The 23,810-nt window shown below is 41.2% G+C and overlaps 1 protein-coding gene across 1 annotated transcript; it reads left to right on the forward strand.

Annotated features, from left to right (window-relative positions):
* The first annotated feature begins 6,098 nt into the window (after window positions 1–6,098).
* Window positions 6,099–23,810, forward strand: ntn5 (netrin 5). Its single transcript, XM_085153665.1, has 7 exons — window positions 6,099–6,267; window positions 11,974–13,448; window positions 14,129–14,317; window positions 15,718–15,867; window positions 21,737–21,787; window positions 22,533–22,613; window positions 22,882–23,810. Exons 2-7 carry the CDS (start codon window positions 11,984–11,986, stop codon window positions 23,442–23,444), a joined length of 2,499 nt encoding a protein of 832 aa, XP_085009791.1. The 5' UTR covers window positions 6,099–6,267; window positions 11,974–11,983; the 3' UTR covers window positions 23,445–23,810.

Consider the following 23,810-nt stretch of genomic DNA (forward strand, 5'->3'; position numbering starts at 1 on the left):
AAGAACAACTTTTGACCTTTATTACTTGATATGGCTGTTCCTTAAATTCCGATTTGAAATCCGAGCTATAAATAAAACAATGCAATAGAAACAGATTTTCTCTTCATGTAGACAGTCAAGGAAACGTTTTTTTGTTCTAAAAGTTGAAAGCTGATTAAATCTGCAGCTCATCCCTCATCAGATGATTGGAACAGTGAGTGACAGACATCTGTTTACTTCTTGGCTGAAGCAGTCAACATCGAGGCCTCTGTAGATCATCATCCTCTTCCTCTCTGAGCTGTACGCGAGCAGCTGTGTGGCCACTCTGACCCCGATGTGAATTCTTACCCCAGATATCCCACCATAGACCACCAGGGGTGAGTCTTTAATGTCCACAGTAGTTCCTCCACTTAATTCTCCAAATGAAAGCAACTTCCTTTGAACACATTGCTTTCCAGTTCCTGCATCCCATTATTCCAAAATGCTAATAAAAGCTGAGGGCAGAAGGTAAATCTGATAAAGGTTTTGTCTGTTCTTTGCAGATGTTTCACAGACTCCCAGCTGAGCAGCTCCAGATCTTGTTTCCTGCCCCAAGTTCAGAACAAACTCTTCCAGATTCAGCTTGTACCATTCCTTTTCCATCAGAACCCCAGGAGCACTGTTAGCACTGAAATACCCAACTTTTGAATGCCTACAAGGAGGAAACATATCCCCCAGCATGCTTTATACTGGGTTCTATAGGTATCACGTGTTACCTGGAAGCTGGGCCCAGTTCAAGAAGGATCCCAATGAAAAAAGTCCCTTTCTTAAAAAAAAAAAAAAGAAAAAGAAGAAGAAGAAGAAGAAGGAAAGAAAGAAAAAAGATAAAGGTCAGTGTTTCCAAGTTCAAATTAAACCACTGAAAAATGCCTGATGCAAACATATATTTTTCAAATGGAGATCAGAGGATGGCAATGATCAACTCTATGAATTGTCCCAGCACTGACAACACGATTTAGACAGCTACTGCCAAGTCCAGCCACGAGATGGCGCTGAGGAGCAACACAGCCCACACAAACCGCTGCTTCTGCTGTGATTTGGACAGAATTTACAAAGCAGACAGCTTGTAAGTCACAGGATCAGCAGAAGATTCACTCGGATGTTTTGTTCTTGCAGAGATAACCACTTTGGGACCAATCGTATTTCTTCCAGAGAAGGCCTTCATCAAACTCAAATATCTGTACCAAAGAAGACCATTTTAAAAATGCTAACATTTTTTTTAATTACAGGTTAGTGTCATTGAACTGTTTTTTTTTTAAAGCATTAATGTAGCCATCTGTATAGAGGCTGCATTGCTGACCTTTTATTTTATTTATATTTATTTATTTGCAGACTACACCTGCAGGTGCATTTGAAATATCAAGTGTGTGTTCACTTTTATTTAATCCATAGAGCCTGGTAACCTGTCTGGAAGTTTCCACAGTCAGAGCTTTATGACTTTGTAATATCATGATAGCAGGTAAAGTGATGTGAACAAAAACGAGTTTCCAGGCAAAAAGGAAAGTTACAAAAATGTGCAAAACTTTAAAGAGTGATTAATAGTGATTATCATGCCACTATTTGGAAACTGCTACAGTCTGTGGGCCCTGTGCCCAAAGGTGTCACAGATGTTTAAAGAAGATACCTTATAAGGTGCGCCTTGCACAATGAGGCTGGTGAGATCATTAAAATTAAAACTTTAAATGTGTTTGCCAGCCTTGTAACGATATTTTAAAAACATCCACATTTGTCAACATCACGCTTGAAATTGTATTACAGGCAACTTCCTCTGATGATGAAAACCCCTATGACAAAAAATATACACAATGTTTTTATCATATTACACAAGCTGCTTGTCAGTGTTTGATATTGTGTCGAAACGTCCATTTTAAATAATTTTTTTGTGAACAAAGCCTCGTGTTTCATTTCCTCTGATTGTTTTCCTCTCTGAAAGGATCTAGAAACCTTCTTTGTTTGCTTTGGCAAGGTGCATAGTGGATAAATATTTGATATGTGAGCTAAAGCGAGATGTAGGTCACTCTTAATTTTGGAAATCTTAATCAACCACAATGATAAAAGTATTTTAACAAGCAGTTTAAATAAGACAGAAGGCCACCATGATGTGACTGGAAACGAGACACAGAGCGACAGAGCGACAGAGATTTAAGGGTGAACTTGTTGCTGCTGTCAGGAAAAGGTGCTGAGCAAAAATCCTTTCTTCTAAATTCCACACCACTGGTACTTGAACTAAACAGGGTAATTGATTTGTTTTTTGTTTTTTTCCCAGAACAACAGCCTGCTCCCCGTCAGCAAACAGCACCCGTTAGCACTCCTGCCAGAGACAAAGTGAGGAAAACTCTGGAAAAACAAAACACTGCATTTGGATTCATGGCAACCAGGATAATTTTCCACTCTGTTCTTTATGCCAAGCATGTTTCAGAGCCAAAGCATTCAATCAAGTTTATTTTGTTTTTTCCTCCTTAAAGATAACAAAAATAATCATATTGTATTACTTAGGAAATAATGATTTGTGTACATATTTGTAGAACATAGAAATTTTTAAAATCCAAAATGACTGCCATCTTCTGGGTGAATATACAAATGAGAATCCCGATGAGGCTTATGCCAAAAAGCGTGCCCATTGTTTATTCCCTCTATGGACTGGAGCGGAGGTCAGAGGGAAAGAAAAACGATCTCCCCGAGGATCTGTTCAGATGACGGAGGGGGTCGATCTCTGGAACAGATGAGACACATCTCAATGTTTACAGAGGATCTTCTTACAGCCTCTGAACCTTGGTTTTCCCAAGTAGTATGCAAAGTTTTTCTTCCAGAAGATGCTGCTATGGTGATGAATTAGCAGCAATGAGCTGAAGTTACTGCATATTTAGTACGTTGACCCCTAATATTTTTGTCAACAGAAGAAAGATCTAAATGGAAATATGGATGTAAAATTGACTCTTAGTTTTTTCTGCTTTTTTTCCCTCTTTTAAGTCATTTATAATAACATCATGGTTAAATTCTACAGAGCTAATGGCTAATCTGTCTATAATTTGCTAGGCTTTAGCCACTTAAAAAAGAAACGTCTTCATTTAAATGCAGAATTATACCATAACATTTAAATTATCATGTACATCCCGGTGGAGAAAATTTTGTTTGTTTGTTTGTTTTTAAAAGAGAGGCTTTAAAGGTGTTTTTACCCCTGCATTTGGTGGGATCAATAATACACACAGTACAAAGCAACTTTAAGGGACCCGACATTGAACCTTGAGGTACACCGCTGACTTTTTTTTTTTTAACGTTTTCTTTGGACTGAGTCAAAAATCTCCTCAAATGCATGTTTTTCTTTTTGTCCAAGATCATTAATAGTTCTCTAGTTTTATTTGTTGTCACCTCATTAATCATATGTAGAGGAGAAAAAAAAGATTCAGCTGATTTCAGTTAAATACATAAGAACCCACGGTGACACAGGTGTCACTGCCTCTTTACACACTGAGGAAAGTTTCTGTTAAAGTTTCAAAACTGACTCTCCCATAGTTTTCCTCACAGTAAAAATGGGTCCGAGCTCTTATGGGTTAAGCTTTAATTGCTTTCAGTCTTTGAGTCATTATTTCCCACATGTGGTATTTACACTGATTTTTGCTTTTATTTATTTATTTTTTCTTGGACCTCTGCGGTAAATCTTTTTATTAATTTTGTGTTGAAACCCAGATAACAGCGAATGTTCGGCCCCACATCTGCAGTTTTCTGTGGGCTCTGACTGATGACATGGACTCCGGGTGTGCCTCTGCTCAGGCGCAAGTTCACTTTATTTGCGCCAGCTGTCAGGTGGATTGTGATATTAGGGTCGTGTCTAGACCACACAACACTTCCCCGTGGCATAACTGGAGCCGATGGTGGCTCACATTAGGCCTGGATGTTTCTACTACACGGGCATCTTTCTCCAGGATAATATAACATCCCATCTGTTGCACCAAAAGGTGGCTGAGAGCTGGGGCGGGGGGGGGCAAAAATTCATGTAATTTTGCTATATTGGAAATCCCCCCCCTCCCCTTAGTTGATCATTAAACCAAGCTACAGAGCCATATTGTAGTACTTTAAATATTTAAACACTGCTAATCCATCAAACACGGACAGCCACGTATTGTGAAATGTGCCCCTTTTCTGTTACAGCGAGTTAATGTTGACTTTTAAAATTGCACCTCCGTGGTGTTTTGTTTATTATGCTTTGAGTCTCTAAGAACACTACTAGCTGCAGGGTGAACAATCTGGCAGTGCAAAGCACCTGTCAAGGACCTCCTTAGGATTTTATTACACAGTTAAACACTTTTTCTTATATCACTGTTAGGGGTGATTTCTGCTCTCAATTAGTATTTGCGTTTTTCAAATTATTCTTTATAAGGGTACCTCCTCCTCAGCACGCTGATATCTCATGTGCCTTTGTATTGATGTTGCCAAAATGCAATATTGACGCATTAACGTGCTATTTCACTCCTCAGTTTACTTTATTGCACTTGTCCTGCGTCCAAGGATAGCATTTCTTAAGTGCATTGTAACTAGACACACACACGCACGCACACACACACACACACAAAACACACCTGGGGAAACATTCCTCGAGGGAAGTCATCAATCAGTTTTATGTCTTTCTCTGGGAAAGTTTCCTCCTCTCCAATCAAGCGTCTTCCCTCCTCCCTCCCTCCACTTTCTCGTTCCTATATTTCCATCTGTATCAGTTTTGCCTCACATCTGAGAACGATCCACTCCACCAAATTAACTTCAGCTATTTTTCCTATTTCACCGAGGGGATAGCGAGATCTTTGCCTGGATGACGAGATAAGACTACTGCAACTGAACTTTGTCTGTGCCCCTCAATTTACTTGCCAATGCTAATAAACCTGAAGGAGGAAAATCCATGCAGTGCAAAAAAATGAGAAAAGAAAAGGCATCCTTAACAAACCATGAAATGCTGAGCTGAGTCTTAAAAATTGTAGTTTTCTACTAAACAAAAAAAAGCTGGAATAATGGCAAAGGTCAACCTGTTTGTATTTATAGGGAGCTGTGTCACGTCTCCTGCTGCATGACGTAACACCACAAAACTATAAATCACAGAAAGCACAAACATATAATGAAAAAATGCATGAGTATCATAAGTATGATAAATGGGAGTTGGCTACTAATGGGCTAATTTGAGATATTTTGATCTCTGGTTTAATTTAAAGTGTCGTTTGCAAACTCATCTCATGTTTTGGATATTAAATCTTAGTCTCCAATGCACTCAGTAACTGTCCAACAAAATGTGAACACATAACTCACAACTAAAACAGCAGTGCAAATGTATAGCACTAACACACCTGCAACCGATGGAGCTGTTGTCAGAAAAGAACTAAACTCCTCACCTGACAACAGAACAAAGAAGTGCATCTTCTCTCTGCAGGCCCTATAAATAAAATCAGACTCCAAAAAAGGTTCTGCTCCTGAAAGAAGAACAAAGAACAAAAGGTGTTTCTTTGAGCCAGTGAAGGCAACCAGAAATCAAAGGTACGTTTGACTAAAAATATTCCCACAGTGAGAAAAAGAAAACCTAAATGGAGTTCATCTGCAGTAAACAAATCACACAGCAACACGACAAATGCCCTGCTTAATGCACTTGTGCACACAGAGGGGGCTTGTGTGGCTACTTTCCATTTCTATTCTTACATCAAATGCTCTTTCGTCCTGTTTCAAAACAACTTTTGATTATTTTAAGATATTTCCTGAAAGCATGCACTGGTGCAGAAAACCTTTTACATAACTATTTATATAATCAGTGATTAACTGGAAAAATACAGGTTGTTAGCATAGAATGGTGGGCGTCAACACTGGACTTTCCCACAAAAAAGAAAAGTAAATGTTATCCAAACATTTGAAGCTGATACCAGCAGAACACTTAGCAGTAAAACAAGTGTTTAAAGAATAAAGCTTTGGATCGGGGTTTTACGCATTCGGCACTTGGAGCCAGTTTGGCAGAGAATGATGTGACTCCTCTCCTCGGTGGGAGCTCTTGGCTCAGTTTTGTTGCTATTAGGAGAGACACCTCCCAGATTATCCCATTAATTTGCACCCCCAGTCCCCCCACCCCTACCCGGTGCGTTGCCCCCTCCCGGCAGGTTTGCCTTCTGCTCAGCTCTCCTCTGCACACCGAGCTGGATGTCCGGACACTTGCTGCGCTGCTCTTAATGATCAGGAGGCACCGCGGGAGCAGGAAGGAGAAGCACAGCGACGACGCACATGGTGAGCTCCTGTGACTGATTTTTGATTGTTTATCGGCTCGAGGTCTGCGGTAGCTGAAGGGGTGTGAAGTTTTATCTGCGCTTTTGTGGCGCTGGAGAGAAGCAGCGACTGAACTTCAAGTGCAGACTGTATTTTCTGTCGGTGGAACTGAGGGCTACAAGAGGGTTAAATAAAGACAGAAAAGCATTTGTGGGGAATAAAAACTCGTATAAATTACATCAGGGGTAGAGTTATAGCTACGTTTCTCTTTTCAGTTATCGTTTACACACTTATATTTTCATATTTGAGAATAAATCTCCTTAAAAATTCATTCTTTTAAATGTGATTACTGATTATTTTACGCGCTGACAAATAAGCTGCAGGACTGAACTAGAAAAAAATACGTTTAATCCTTCTTGAAAATAAAATGATCTCATGTAGTATAAATTGTTTTACCTCCAGTGTTACTGAAATGTAAATTGCTTATTGTGTTTATTTTTATTTTATTTTATTTGTAATAAGAAAACATTCTAAAAAATAATCTGTATTTATTTTTTTGTTTGTTTTTTACTGCAACATTGCGCAGAACTACAATTAAAAAACAAACAAACATATAGTTTCATTTGTATATTTCTTTTGAATGTAATCGTAAGCACGTGGTTTTGCCATTATGTCCCATTATGTTGAGGTAAAAGAAAAATTAAATAAATAAATCAAAACACAATATATGCTCATAACACGATTTCCAATTAGCAGGCCGGGAATTCGGTGCTGTTATTTATCCTAAACGTTAAACACAAGCGAGAATAATGATCAACATTAAACATCAGAGTGAAAGTTTTCTGATCACGTTGCGATAGCCTCGCTGTGTAAATAAAGCTCATAATTGGCTGCAGCTAATTTGCGCTCAACAAAAGCGCAATTAGCTCTGCTGAATTGAGCCAATTAGTCTCCGGGCTTCGCTCTCAGCTCTGGCCAAAGCAATCAGACTAAATATGATAAACATTTACGTTTCATGAACCGTGGCAAAGGGATCATTAAAGTCTAAGGACTCAGGTTAAAGTCAACTCCGGCATCCAGCGTCTATCTGCGGGCTGTTTGCCTTTTAAGGTCCGTTTACAGTTTGTTGGTTTTCCTAAAAATCCAGTTTAATAAAAAATATCACCGCATTTGTCTTAATAAAGACAGCCTGCTTTTTTCTGTCTTTCTTTTCTTAAGGAGTTTAGGGACTGGGGTTTACTGGATTGCTGTGAAGTGTTAATTAAAACAAGCTAAAGTTTAGTAAACAAAAAGTTTTTTTTTTTTTTTAATGAAACTGTAACATTAATGATTAATTAGCTGACGCAAATCATGACTGTTTTTCTTTTCTTCTTTTTTTTTTTTTTTAATGAAACTGTAACATTAATGATTAATTAGCTGACGCAAATCATGACTGTTTTTCTTTTCTTCTTTTTTCTTTCTTTTTAAAAACATATATTTTTTAATTTTGTCCAGTGCTCATAAAAGGCGCAAACCTTTTTTTGATTCATTTTGCGCCTGCTTCTCATTATTAACTTGCTGTATGACACTATGCGGATTTAATTGGCACACAATTATGCACAGGAATTTTTTTCCCCCCACAATGCCCGAAGTTGTCTTTGGCCTGACTGCAGCGTGGATTCTCAGTGATTTCATTTCCATCTGGTTTTCAATAAGATCATGTGAAGTTGGAGCTGCGCTGAAAGCTTCTTGCCAACTTGTATGAGGCAGTAAAGGGGAAATTGACAGGAAACTCCCCTTGTATTATCAAGCGGGCAACATGTGTTTTTTTTATTCAAAAATGAAGCAAGTAAATCTTGCAGGTCGGTGCAGAGACACCTTTCAGATCTGAAGGGGCACATGTGGCCCAGGAGGATGCGGCACACGTGCACCAGACTGGCTGTTTGTTGGAGGTGCAAACATGAAGGACAGAGGCCTTTAGCTAAAGATACGAGCAGCGATAATCCATTTTGTGCTGTCTGTTGCTTCCACCTCCCTGGCCACCCCACTAAAATTAGATTATTACACCTAAAACAGAACTCCTGGAATCCGCTCCGCGTGGAATAACACACACACATGGGCTTCAACTGTGCGGGCAGGAATGCAGTATGGGAATACAGAGCGCATGCATAGCCTTTCTCTTCTCACCCAGAGCCCAGGGTTGTATTTCTGACGGCTGAGGACAATTGCAAATTAACAAAGGTGTCAGTTTGGTAACATGCGCCAACAGGTGTCCGCTTGGTTCAGCTTCAAACGCGCTGGCTATAAGACAGAGCTTATATAATTGATCATATTTATTTAAAGGCTCCGTGTCTTGGAGCAGAGCTGCAACGTAAAACCCTGGGAAATCTTCCCAGATGCTATCAGCTCGATACAAATCCACCTTATTAAACAACACAGCCGTGTGTTTATTTGCGCAATCCTCATTTTAATCTATTGAAACTCATCACAGAGGTTGCAGAACTATTTGAATTTAGCATATTTTCCCTCGCTGCGGTTGGCCGGGACTGCTGCGCATGACGAGGAATGTTAAAATGTGAGAGACGGGCCAAATCCAGCTCATCTGCTCAGCAGAATAGCTCCAGACGCAGACAGGCCCAAAGCTCTGCAAGGGACAAAGCGAGTTAGCAGGTAGCAAGAGAGAGGAACCACAGCAAGAAACAGGAATACAAAAAAGACACGTTTGCTGCAGAACAATTACACAAGCAAAAAAGTTAATTTATGAGTGATACGTTTTCAGAAGGATATGATCTTCATTCTTCAGTTAGAATCATAATACAGCAAAAGGCATGGTATATTAGTTACAGAGACAGGCCAAGCATGAAAAATGAACATACATGGATATGGAAAACTATGGATGTATTGCTGTTATTACCCCATAAGATCACATCTCTCTCTCTCTGAAAGCTCCACCAGACTCCTACATCTACAGAAAGACTCAGTGCAAAACTGTCTAGCAAGCAAACGTTTTTGCAAACAGCATTTTCAGCTGCACCGAAACACCTTATTGAGTTTCCTATTCACTTACATATTCCTATCCATTTATTCAGTTGTGAAAAACTTATATGCATGTGCATGAACTCCTGCAGCTTCAGCCTCTACCAAATCATTAAACCACCTTTTTGTTTCTGCTCCCGACATCTCTGCTGCTTTCAAGTTCAGACACATTTCAGCGTTATGAAGAACGGGAGATTTACGTTGGGAAATAAACGAGGACTGCAGAGCACGAACACCAGCGCCGCTCTCCTTGCTCTCTCCTGTTCGACTATGCTGTAAACATGCCCCCAGGTTGTCAGCAAGTATTTTTCCAGCCCCTTGCCAGCCAAGCATAGCTGCTTCTAAAGATCACCCGCCGGAGATGTTGTTGATCTCATCATACCACTATTTGGCTGTATAAGCTTTTTGAGAGGCAGATTGCTGCCAAGTTGTTTCAAAACTTTTGCTCACAGGGTCCTCAAACTGAATGCATATTTGTTATATCAACAGCTATTGTGTGCATTAAGTTTGCAACTAAGAAAAAGTAGACAAAACTGAAACGGAAATCGAGGCATCTTCTTGAAGTTAACAGGAAATTCATTCAGAGGAAATCCTGCTCATCTACAGCATTTCACCCCCCGGCATGCTGGCTGTGTGAATTTATTGAAAGCGGTAGAGAAAAACCGTAGTTGAAACCATATCTGCTGGGTTGCATTTGCCATGCCAGACAGTTGATCTAGTCTCTGCATTTGGCCTAGAGGGGTGCATTAAAAACCTCAAGGGCCTCACTTAGATGAGCATCCATTTATCAGAGTGGGTGTAATGGGCAAATGTTTAATTAGTCATGTAATGTGACAAAGACAAGAGCAAGTGCATGTCACGGGAATGTTAAACAACCTACCCCTTTCTCTTTTAGCCATGTGTACGCTTCACCCCCACCACCCGCCTACACGCTTGTAACTGCCCATCCGCTGAATTCTTGACTGTAATCTCACCACTACTTCCCTGAATCCTCTGGTAGCTTTTTACCCCGCTCATCATCCCTTTGACTTGTCTCCCCTTCTTATACAACCGGTATATCGACACCACATGAAACCAGAGACCCAATTAGTCAGCCGATCAACTTATACGTCCTGCTTTTTATCAGTGTGTTCAGGTTCCCGTGGGGCATGTCTCGACACGTCAGGAATGGCTAGCCGAGGCATTCTGGATCACAGGAATGTGGCTCTCTGGGACCAGGGTCACAGTCTGACCACTAATCACTGCACTTGTTACTTGTTTCCTTTAGCAACGCCACAAAACACAGGCGCCTGCTGAGCCTGTTATTCCCCTTTTGTGCTCAATCAAGTTTAGCTGATTTATTTTCTAGCATTTGGTTGCTTTTGGACATTTGCAATTTGTCCCCAGGCAGCCGAGAGACCGCCATGACCTGCACGCAGGACCCCTCAGAGTTGTGTGGTCCCAAAAGGGAGGCCTCATATTTCGGTCGTTGGCTAATTGAGCGGCATGACGAGGCCGGAGAGGCTCTCAGCCCCGTTCCTCTCCTACGGGTTTGGTTTATGCAGCCCTGCTGACTTTGCTGTCAGTGTCAAACGCTTGTTAGGGCATCATCAATCTCACAGCAGTTAAGAATATTCCCAGAACAGAATGAAAGGGGCAGGTGATAGATGGGCAGGGAGACGGGAGAGTGGAGGAAAAGTTGTTTGAAACCACCGAAGGATGGCGGATATAAATGAGAAGATGACAGCCCATTTAATGAAGAAAAGAAATCATTTCCCAAAAGCGAAAGGAGAAAGGTGCTGAACTCACCCTGCAATGGAGAAACTTACGTAGTGCTCATTGGGAAATGTGCTTCTGGGCTTTGTGTGAGCAGCGAAAAAACGATAAATCACTGGGCCCAGAGAAAGTAGGTGCATTGTCCATTTTGTCTGGATGCCAAAGCGGACGAATTCTAGTATCAAATCATGACAGAAAAATAAATTACACTCATCACCAATTACACGAAACGGGAAGCGGATGTGTTTGCACTGCAGACCTACACAAGTCAGGGTTTGTCTCTTCAACGGAAGTATCCGAGTAGGGGCTCAAGTCGAACACACATTTCATTCCATAAATCATTTCTACCATCCCAAATGCTAATCTCCAACTCCTCTTCCTCCCTGTCTGTTTCTCCGTGCCCTCTTTCCTACACCATGACACTACTACACTGCTCATGGTCGGGGCCCTCGCTGCGGTGGCTGCAGCAATGACCAACGGTAAAGATATTTGGAAAGGGAGCAATAAATATGATGGATGTGGTCCAGCTCACGTTTTAGCCCCAGCTGTCGGGCATGTTTTTTGTTATTTCAGACAGACCTGCTGGGTGCGCGCCCTTCTTCACCCGCATTCATCCACTCGTTTTGGGGTTAAGGAGAGTTTTAAGATGGATAAGTTCTTATAAGTTCTCAAGTTCAAGGGTTCAAACCGGTGGCTGACACTACTGGGAAGATGGGAGATTACATTTTTACAGGATGAAGTCTTTACTGGCAACTACTGAAAGCCAATAAGGTGAACTTGCAGTGATGCAATCAGTCAGTATGGTGTGTTTTCAATAAGGGGACAGGTGGTCCTTCTTAGATTTCCTTCTTCGGCTTCAAATGCGTATCATATAAATCAATCAGTTAGTCTTTTGTTCTTTTCTGATCACGCTCCTGTGGTTTTCCTCCGTAAAAAAAGATTTTTTTCCTCTCACAGGCTGGATGACATGATGTTCCAACCCTTTTCCCCTCCTCCCTCCACCTCTTTTTGTCCTGTTTTCCTTCTACTCCTCTTCCTCTGTCTTTCCCTCATTTCCTCTTCCCTTCCCCAACCGCCGTTGAGCTGGAATTCACCTAATGACCCCTGCTACCACACAGTTGGCCGTCCGCGACACTGCCTGTCAGAGTTCATCAATGCTGCCTACGGGGTCCCAGTCAACGTGAACCACTCGCTACAAGGAAATGATTATGACAGCCACATCTCCACCTTAACCGACCTCAACAATCCCCACAACCTCACATGTTGGATGGCCGATGCAGGTACTGACACAGGAGACTGGGTCCTTACCCTACCGCTGGGCCGCCGCTTTGAGATCACATACATAAGTTTTCAGTTCTGTCACCAAAGGGAGCCATTGGACCCCATCTCCATTTCCATCCTCAAGTCGATGGACTTTGGGCGCACCTGGAGGCCAATGCAGCACTACTCCAGCGACTGCCTCAGGAACTTCAAGCTACCTTCACAAACAGTGGCCCAAACGAGACATCAAGAAACGGAGCCCCTCTGCTCAGACCCACGCCCTCTACAGAAGCAACGAGGAGGCATGGTGTTGGCCTTCTCCACTCTGGATGGACGGCCATCCTCTCCTGATTTTGACTATAGCCCCACTCTCCAGGACTGGGTGACAGCCACCGACATTCGCGTGGTCTTCCATAAGGTGTCCAGTGAGGTGAAGATAGGCCACATGGATAAGACGGAAGAAGAAAGATGGCTTGACGGTGGACACGACATCAGAGAGGCTGGTGTTGTGAGATGGAGAACGGACTTCAAGGATCAGACTGGAGATCAGGTGGACAAGTTAAACACAGAAAATACACTGGCATTTTTTGACAGGGAGACAAAAAACTCAGAGACAAGGGTGAGGAACAAAGGGGTCAGAATAGATAAGCAAGTCAGGAAGGGTCATTATAAAAGCTCAGGTCAAGATGAAGACGGGCACAACGTGACCAGCAAGGAAGGGGGGGACAGTTTCAGCATGGACACTCTCACTTCTCCTAAAAAGGGCGGGAAAGGCAGAGGGCGTGGCCGCAAGAAGGAAAACAATCATTGGCTGCCTTGCCCCAATGGAGATTGCAATTGGACAGTTGAGGGGCGGAGCAGAAACAACAAAGGGCAGGAGCTGAGGAAAAGGAGGAACAACAATCACAATACAAGGCTGAGGAATCTGCAGGCGGCCCAACCTTCTGCTTTTAAGCCCCCCGACCGAGCTCCTTTTGCCCTCTCGGACCTGCAGGTCGGGGGCAGGTGTAAATGTAATGGACACGCTTCCAGGTGTCGCCGCGACGACACGGGTCGTGCAGTGTGTGTATGCAAGCATCACACAGCGGGGCCAGACTGTGATGTGTGTGAGGACTTCTACTTTGACAGACCATGGCATCGAGCTACGCCCACTAACCCAAACCCCTGTGTTGGTGAGTCCTGCATCATACTGCCTTTGAAAATGCTAACATAAGCACACCTTTGGTCTTATGAAAGAAATCAATGAAATCACTAGAAAACATATTGCAACTGTTAAAAACTGTGCATATAGTAAAGACAGCATGATTGAATCCCAATTTCAAGTACAGGTTTATAAAGGCTATAACTCATCCAGCAACTTAATGTCGCTCAAACAGCACAAGCCAGACATCTGTTTTCAGCATTAACATACAAACCTTTGCACATCAGATCCTGACCGATACTCAGCAGCCTACAAACATGTTGCAGAGGTCCAGTTCAGTGACTGTTACTCAAGGCAACACACCATTAATTATACATGACTTCAAACATTAATACAATATAAATGAGGGCGCTTTAAAAGATCCCCCCCATACAGTTGATGTGAAAGTTATTCTCGCTATAAAAATAGAACAAAAGACGCACTCTGGAAGAGAGCTAAGTGTAAGAGGGCTTTGTGCCAACATATTTGCAATCAAACTGAAAGTCATAAATCTGGCTTAAGCCAAAATTTCCCTTATTTGGTACTTTCTGGATACCATATTAAAGCCAAACTGCTGGATTTGAATAACCCATTGATAATACTTTCTCCAGCCCTGAAACTCTTTGCTTCGTTGGTGTTCATCAGTATTTATTTTGCTTTGCCTATGTCCAGCCTGTGAGTGTAACGGCCACTCCAACAAATGCCGCTTCAGCATGGAGGTGTTTCAGCAGTCGGGCCGGCGCAGTGGAGGCGTGTGTCAGAAGTGTCGCCACCACACGGCCGGACGCCACTGCCAGTACTGCCAGAATGGATACACCCGCAACCACAAAAAGCCACTCAGCCACCGCAAAGCCTGCCAACGTCAGTGACTGGATGTGTGTGTGTTTAGTGTATATGTGGTGGGGGACACAAGACGGAGGGTAGAGCGAGTGCGTGACCCATACCTTTGATTGACTGTACATTCGCTGAAAGATTAAAAGTAAATCAGTGTGATCGTGTTTATGCCCGACTGTCAGAATGTGTGTTGCTATTTGAGCGTACATGGTCCGCTCTGCCTCTGTACAAGTGTACAAAAGTGTTAATGGGGTGGTTACATTGTGACAGAGGACAGCTATTCCTGTTAGCGATATACAAAAGCACACACAAACCACACCGAGCTGCCTCATGCATCCACATTATTACCACCTGTGGCATCTGCAATGACCCCCGGTGACCTTTGACCGGTGTCATGTCCTAAGTGACTGTGACACCCTAGCTTAGCTGTGTGCAAGCTTGTCCTCTGCTCTAATACTTTGCTGTATATCCAGAATTAACAGGCCTTGTGAGTTTCACACACATTCAGGGATAATAAAAAATATTAAACACGCTCAATATTTTATCACTTTTAAGGCATGAAACAAGAGTATCCTGCAAATTTATACGCTTTTAGTCCTGATTTATTGCTGCTACATTTCACTTAGTAACCATTCAGAGGCCAGCGGTGAGACAATTACTCATTTTCTCCAGGCAGGTTGTTTGGACTTATTGTAAGGGTTTGTATAAACATTGTTCGAGTGTGAACAGAGCTGCTGAGGAGAGGCTTCCTCTCCCCATCTGTCTCCTCTCATTGGCCCTTATCCTTTGAAAGCACTGGTAAATAAAAAGCTTTGCAATGTAAACTATGGCAAATCCAGGCAGTAATCATTATACCGTGTAACAGGCAACACTGCTAATATCTACTTAAGAAGGTTCATCTTCACTAAAAAAACTTACCTAAAAGAAACACCAGAGTGATAACGATTCCCTGCAATGGTGTGCAATTTTGTTAATATCTCCACTGAGGAATTTGTCTTTGTTTACCCATCAGGAAACAGACGCCCACCTGGTGTTAGTATAGGCCTCCTGTCATGCTCAGTGACACGCTTGAGGACACATGCTTGTCATTCAGGATTAAACCTGGTCCTGTCACTGATGGATGCATTTCTAAGTCCTGTTGTCATGTCTTTCCTTTGTCACATTATTTTTAACATATCTTAAACCTATCCAAAATGTAGATTATTTCAACTGGCTCTGCTCACCATTTTAGCATCTTTTAGCTTGTTATTTTGGTTTACAACCTGCTTGTTGGTGGTCAACAAAACTGAGGCAAAAACAGTACAGAGCTTTAAAATACAGGCTAATAAGCCTGTACTGTAAGGTCAGTGTTGGATTTACAGCTCATGTGAGTACCTACCAAAAAACGTGCTTATTCAGCTTCTAATCTGTTCATTTTTCTTTCCCAGCGTGTCAGTGCCATCCTGTGGGGGCAGTGGGTGGCTGGTGTAACCAGACGTCTGGTCAGTGCCTGTGTCGACGAGGTGTGACCGGCCTCAGGTGTAACCGCTGTGCCCCAGGATATGAACAGGGGAAGTCTCCTTTACAGCCCTGCATACGTAAGTTTACCACGCAGATGTCCATTTTAAATCTGCTAACTTTAGCAGTGTCGTCAGAAAGAGTTTTCACTTTGAAGGCAAAACAAGAACTTCTTTCTCTTTCTGTCAGTTATTGATTCCACAAGGTTTAGTGCTATTAAAGAGTGCACAAATGAGCCACACAGTGTGTTTACAACTGCTAGCAAAGCATAAAGGCTGTCAGTGCATGCTAACACTTTTCCTCACCCAAGGAAATGCTAACACAAGCGCAGATCGCACCAGTTTGTCCTCATCTACAGCAACTCAGATTGTTAATATTGCAATATTAAAAATGAAATTGGAAATAGGTTTTTGGCATGGATTTATGCTAACCTAACCAGAATAGCTCTCCCTTAAAACTAGCAACATGTAGATTGATATTAAGTAGCTAGTTGATGTTAGCCAGTAGCTCAGTGTGATTGTATGCAAAATTTGATATTTATCCAATACAGCACTGCATATGCCAAAACCTTTAATTTATAAAGGCAGCTTATGTAGACTCTGTGGCATAATTTATGAGGCGAATGCATCATCAGTAGTCTGAATACATTTTCAAGACCACAAAATGTGTTTTCATTTGTTGATACAATGTAAAAGTTTTGAAACTGGGCTCACTCGAGACCTGGAATGTAAACGCATTTCTCTGGAAACTATTTTGGTTCCATTCATTCATTGCGTTTCTGTCTAATCATAGCAAAACGTGCAGTATAAAAAAAGAACATAACACAAATAACAACAAAGAATCACTGGCATCATTCCATAACTTTACTCCAGTTACAGCAACAAATATTTTTCTGTTTTTGTTTTGTTTTGGTGACTTAGTTTACTAATTCTTCTTAAATAGTAATTGATTGTTCTCATCTGGACTTGAGAGTTTACACAAAAGGATTATTATAATCAGATGTTTTCATAGTTCATGCTTGAAGGACACAGATTTAATAAAGCAAACATTTAACATTCATTTAACATTTAATACAGGGCTGAATTTATTATTTGAATGTCTGAATGTAGTCAATAGGTAATCAGCCTGTTAAAGATACAACTGTGATGACCAATAACACTTTTACCATTAACTAATGACTGAAACATCGCTTCCATCACGTCTGGATATTCATTTCCTCTCTGGGAGGACTCTGCCAGTGGGCTCTGTCTTTTGTCCCAGGGGTTCTGGGTCTGTCTGAGGGATTTTTCTCCTCCTCGCTCTGTTTCAAGGATTTTCGTGTGTTTGTGGAAATTGGTGCAACTGCCATAACACCCATCAGACACAGATCACATTTTGCAGTGTCTCATTTCAGCCTGCATGTGTCCAAGTCAAGTACAAGTTCCCATGTAATTTTGTTACATGAGTAGAATGTAAAATGTTACATTTATTGAACCTGGTTAAATGGTATAGCTTCGGTTTACAACAAGCACTTAAAGATTAAGTATTTGAATAAATAAAACGTTGATTTGATATATTTTATTTGCATTTTACTCAAAATTAATGTTAATGTAGAAACGTTTGTGGCTTGCAACATGAAGGAAATTAACTGGTGTTAAGTGCTGCACTTCTTTTGCCTATCGAGTTTTGCACACATGTGGGCGCCTTCCAGGACTCTATGAAAACTATGAATAGAGGCCTCAAATCTGAAAGTTATGACAACCTCTTTTGTTTGTTTTTATAAGGATTGATTTCTTAACAGCACTTAGTCTTACCGTAATTAAAAATGTTCTCTCTGCACTCGACACCCTTTGGCTTTTTGTCAGTAATGACAAAGTGACTTCTTTAGTTTCTCCTTCAGCCTCATTTGTTTGTGGCCTAAATGGATTAAGCGACTCTATCAAGCTGTGTAAGCCTTTATCAAATTGTAGCTCAGTATAAATAGGGCCGCTGCGCTTCAGTTTAATTTGGCCCGATCTCCCCGGCGTGTCTCCTTTTCATCATCCCTGGATGGTTTCCACAGCAGCGATAACATGAGCTGAGCGCTACAGGGAAACCTCATCTCCCGCTGATCTGGTATCAGCGTCAGATCAAGAGGATTGTTGCCACTCACATCTCTGCGCCTGGCCAGCAACAAACATCAGCCATGAGCGCTAATCCATGCGCACATCCCGGGCTAATCGCACGAGTGCCGACAACTACACAGGCTCTGACGCTGTGTTAGTCCCAATCAGGTGACATAGGGAGCCAGCAGCAGGGAGCTTCGCACCTGTTGCGCGCCTCAAACCGCCCCCATCGAAGGGCCCAGACTCATAACTCTCCTAGTGAAAGGAGTGAGTGAAAGAGAACCTTGTTTGTTTTTACTCCCAGACTATCTCAGTCTATGTATAGCACCTCTCTGCTCCCACCACCTCGTACATCTCGCCTACACCTCATCAGACAGCCCTAAATGTGTGCAGCAGTCAGGCTAAACTCAATGTTAGCTACCTTTAAACCATTTTATCTATGCTCTGAATAGACCAGGATGTCAGCAGAATTGTCTGACAGGGCTGCATATTTTTGTCAAACTCAGGCAACTAAAGCTAAAGCAAAATGGAATCCAAGCTAGCTGATGAGATAGCCCCAGCTAACCTTTACTAAAGCTTTAACTGCAAATTTATGAAATGAAAAATGATCAAGTTTTATGATTTGTTACAAAATAGCAAACAGTTATTTCACATATTTAAAGCAAGTTGATGTGCTGTCACCTCAGCCAAAGTCATCCATGATCTCGGGTTTAATCCTGCGAGGGCCATCGTGAAAGATTACTGGAACTGTTATTTTGAAGCATTATCTAAAATAACTCTAACTTTAGTGTCCACTGGGAGATAAAAATGAGATCTATACATTCCCCAGTTAAATCTGATTAACAAAACATGTCAAAAGGTTTGCTAACTTTGCAGAATTTAACTTTTTTTCCTCTGAAAGTTTTACCAACATCTTTGCTGATTTCACTTCAGAATAATCAGCATGTCGCTCTGATAGTGGCTTCTGTTTTTGTTAATAGAGTTTCAATAAATGCCAAAGAAAAGAAAATAGTTGAAATCCCATTAACATGAAATATTGGTCAATGAAAAGTCTTCTCACACTAAGATGAGTTATCTGATTTAGTGAGTCAGTGCTGACTTTTCTCCTAGTGTCATGTTTTGTTGTGTTTTTACTTTGACCTGATATTTCTTGGGTTAGATCATATTTTTATTAATTAATTTATTGCTAATTTTATTCTGTATAGTTCCTATATTGATTTAGGAATGAGTGAACAGCATCTTTTGTTTCTGCACTATTTGGAATATTGCGATATGTGACGATTCAGACATTTGACTTGCCTTGTAAATTTAGAAACATATTAAAAACTAGAAGCCCACTCAGCGACACATTCTCCACCGAGACCAATAACCTTGCTTTTCAGTTTTCATCAATCACAGATGTTGCCTAACTGCTGGTTTGAGGTACTTCTTGAATGTCGCCTAGACAATTGTGCTAGACGTTTTAGCAAGAGAAAGTTTAGCATTAAGAATTGTTTTATGTTTTTTCATTATTTAGAATTAAAAGCAATCTTGAAGATCTTGAATCTTGGAAATCCCTGTACCCTTAATGACTCAGCGTTAATCAATAAAGATGTGGTTTGATGATGATTAGAATAATATATATATATATATATATATATATATATATATATATATATGTGTATGTATATATATGTGTATGTATGTATATATATATATATATATATATATATATATATATATATATATATATATATATGTATATATATATATATATATATATATATATATGTATATATATATGTATATGTTGTTTGTTTTATATTTTAGATCTGCCAGAGTAGCCACCCTTTGCTTTGTTGACAGCGCTACAAACCCTTCTCTAAATGAGCTTCATGATGTAGTCACCTGAAATGGTTTTCACTTCACAGGTGTGCCTTGTCAGGGTTCATTGGTGGAATTTCTTGCCTTATTACACAGCTTACAGCCCCATTTGACAACTGTCAGATTATAGCATATTATGGCAAGAACCAATCAACTAACTAAAGAGAAATGACAGTCCATCATTACTTTAAGAACTGAAGGTCAGTCAGTCTGGAAAATTGCTAAAACTTTGAATGTGCAGTCACAAAAATCATCAAGTGCTACGATGAAACTGGCTCACATATGGACCGCCCCAGGAAAAGAGGACCAGTTCCAGTAGGAGACACAATCTCTACATCAACTGTTCAGAGGAGACGGCGTGAATCAAGCCTTTATGGTCAAACAGCTACTAAGAAACCACTACTAAGGAAAAGCAAGAAGTAGTAAAGATTTGTTTGGGACAAGAACCTCAAGGAATGGACATTAGACAAGTGGAAATCTGTTCTTTGGTCCGATGAGTCCAAATTTGAGATCTATGGTTCCACGTGCCTTGTCTTTGTGTGATGCAGAAAAGGTGAACGGATGGTCTCTACATGCATGGTTCCCACCCTGAAGCTTGAAGGAGCAGGTATGATGTTGTGGTGGTGCTTTGCTGGTGACACTGGTGGGGATTTATGCAAAATTGAATTTGACATGTCTACCATAGCATCGTGCAGTGACATGCCATCCTATCCGGTTTACGTTTAGTTGGACCACCACTTATTTTTCAACAGGACAATGACCCCAAGGGCTATTTGACCAAAAAGGAGAGTGATGGAGTGATGCAACAGACGGCCTGGCCTCCACAGTCATCTGACATAAACCCAGTCGAGATGGTTTGGGATGAGATGGACCTCAGAGTGAAGGCAAAAGGGCCAACAAGTGTTGGGAACTCCTTAAAGACTGTTAGAAAAACATTTCACGCGACTACCTTATGAAGCTCATTAAAAGAATGCCAAGAGCATACAAAGCAGCAATTAAAGCAAAGGGTGGCTATTTTGAAGAATCTAAAATATAAAAGATGCTTTGAGTTACTTCACACTTTTTTTGTTTTGTAATAAATCCATATGTGTTCATTCATAGTTTTGATGCCTGGAGTGAGCATCTACACTGTAAATAGTAATGAAAATAAAGAAATTAACATTAAATGAAAAGGCGTGTCCAACCTTTTAACTGGTAGCATACATAGAATAGCATATCACTAGTCAGCTAGTCACTAAATTCTGATAGAGACCCAGTCATTTTGCCTGACATGACAGAAATTGCTCAGTTCAGAAAAGGGAATTTCCTGAAATTCCTGAGATCAGGCTTGGTCGTTTTTACATACAAAATATATCCTTGTCTGTCAGTCGCATACATGGATATCATATTGTCACTAGCCCTGCTCATGCAGGTGGCCCATTTGCCTCATTGGAACCCTTGACATGTACTATAAGTACACTTACAGAAACCCACAGCACCTTCTTGACTTTTAAACACGAGGGACCGTCAGCTGGAAGGGGGTGTTGGGTGTCAGTGGCCCAGTTGTGTCATAGAAGACCAGACCTGGACAGAGGACGATGCGTGAGCTTATATGGCGGCACTGTCACACACAAACTTTTACAAGAGCCTGGGTTATGCACGCGTCGCCAACCAGGATGTTAATCCACACCACCGACACGCACTACTCTGTTTAATGTTTGAGACAAAACCATACAAGAAGTGAAGGTCTGACCCTATTAAATTCCAAAAAGTAAAGTTTGCATCTGTCTTTGTGTTAGAGAGAGCACCGCGGGATGGGTTTGTGGACCATAAAAGGACCACACACACGTTCATTTTGACATTTGCTTATCTTCTGCATGGGCATGCCTCACACAGCGAGGGTCATTCAAACACAATGCACACATATAATGCACAGAAGTGAAACAGACTGACAGCTCTGGAAGGTGTCCTGAAGTTTCTCTTTGTGTGTCTGTTTTGTGTGAAACTGTGTTTATGCTTGCAGGAATTCCGGAAGTTGCTCCAACTCCAGTGTACCAACCTCAGTACAGCATAGGTAGGTCTGATGTATGGCAGTCCTAGAGAAATGTGATGAAGCTCCTTGAATTATTTTTTTTAAGCAGACAATCACTTCATAGACAAAAATGGAGAAGAAGGCAAATCTGGAAAATTGTATCCTGAAAGACATTGTTATACAGAAAGTAACTTTATAACTTTTTATAACTTTAAACCTTTAAACTAATCTATTAACTAAACTTCTGGTACTTAAATATATTAAACCAATATCTAATTTTTCTACTATAAAATTTTCTGCCTGCTGTAACCTGCCATAATAACTTATGATATCCGAATGCCTCATGCAGGAAATTGTGTAACTGACAACAAGATTTGATTGAGTAATAACAATAAAGTTTTTCCCTTTTCTATCCTCTCTCCCCCGCTGATGTCACCGCAGCATTTAGATTTATGGCTTTTTTTGTGCGATCATATATCAGATCTCCTCTGAAGGCGTGCCACATATTTTTTAACAGATCAGTCCTTGAATTGAAACTGCTCTGGGAGCTGCTGCTCACACTCTCCACGGAGTGGCTAACCACTCCCTCCTAGCGGCGGCTCGAAGAATGTCCCACCTGCTGCAGTTGGGATCATCTGTTAGTCAAAGGATACTGTGATGACAAATAGAAGCAGCCATATTGTAATTAGGGGAAAAGACATGTGCTGATATGCTTGCTATGAAATGATATCCACCCTCATTTGATGATTCTCTCTCCCTCTCCCCCCTCTGCTTGTCTCTCATGTAGCGGAGGAGTGCGTTTCATACTGCCAGCCTTCTCAGGTTAAAGTCAAGATGAACTTGGAGACCTATTGTCGAAAGAACTATGGTTAGTGGCCATTTTTCTGTTTTAACCACTATATTTTTTTATTATAATATTAAATATAATTTAACAATTATAGTGTTTCCTGCTATCCATATTTGATATGAGCATCCACAGTGTATGTATGACAGAATATAATGAAAAAGTATAACCAGTCTTTAAATTAATTCTTCAAATGAATCAAATCTAAATTGTAACAAATATTTAAATTGTGGACCAAAAGAATCTATCAAAATACAATTTTTTTTTACTATGTTGTGCCTGTGTTTGTTAGTGCTGAAGGTGCAGGTGAAAGGTATGGAGCGCTCAGGTCCCTGGTGGCAGTTTTCCATCTTGGTGCAAGTCGTCTTCCGCACTGGGTCCCACACCCGCATTCGCAGGGGCTCTCAGTCCCTTTGGGTCCCTGACCGTGACCTTGGCTGCGGCTGTCCCGCCCTCCAGGTGGGTCGGACAGTCCTGTTGATCGGAGCAGATGAAGGAGAGCAGCCCTGGGTGCCAGAGGAGAAGCGCCTGGTGGCAGATCGCTCCACTCTAGCCCTCCAGTGGCAGGAACACTGGAGCCCCAAACTCAGGGCTTTCCGGGGGCAGGACAAGAGGGGCCGCTGTCCACCAAAACAGGCAAACAACCACCAGCACTACAGGGAGCACCCAAAACCCCAGTCTGGTTATGTTCCCCCTCACTTGCTGACTGAGAAAGATGTCGAGTCTCACGCTGCAAACACACACAAGACTGAAAGCACAGCCGTGCCGCACATGTTCAAAGTGAAATCCACTGAGGCGACACTACCCTCTTCTTCTTCACCCAATCCAGTGTGTTCTACTCAAAATCCTTCATGAAAACTTTAACAGTGAGAAGATTTAAAGACTCAAATTCTATTATATTGAAATTCTCAAAAAACAGAAGAACTACAAGCAGTAAAATGTACATTATTCCATTTTTTTGTCAGTGGACTTGACAATCAGGTGAGAAGAAAGTTCAAAGAAACCCTTCAACACCAAAACGCATACCCACCTTTAGGTTTATGTACATTCTTGAGAGGTTAATTATTGCATAATGAGTTTTGCAGCAACATAAAGTGGTATCACTCAGTGATGATGAATCTGTGAGACTAAAATGGTGAAATGTAAAATGTAAGTATCATTATTTTAATATTTCTACTAAGGAAACTTCTGAAAATTAAAGTCTGACTGAACTTTGAAAAA

Source organism: Neolamprologus multifasciatus, chromosome 3 (genome assembly GCF_963576455.1).
Source record: "Neolamprologus multifasciatus chromosome 3, fNeoMul1.2, whole genome shotgun sequence".
Classification (NCBI taxonomy): Eukaryota; Metazoa; Chordata; class Actinopteri; order Cichliformes; family Cichlidae; genus Neolamprologus; species Neolamprologus multifasciatus.

Bases quoted from the DNA above. Each gene is read 5' to 3' on its own strand.
- ntn5 (XM_085153665.1), top strand. From the start codon at position 11,984: ATGATGTTCCAACCCTTTTCCCCTCCTCCCTCCACCTCTTTTTGTCCT. The intron at 13,449-14,128 runs GTGAGTCCTGCA...GCCTATGTCCAG, and splicing joins TAACCCAAACCCCTGTGTTG to CCTGTGAGTGTAACGGCCAC. The intron at 22,614-22,881 runs GTTAGTGGCCAT...TGTGTTTGTTAG, and splicing joins CTATTGTCGAAAGAACTATG to TGCTGAAGGTGCAGGTGAAA.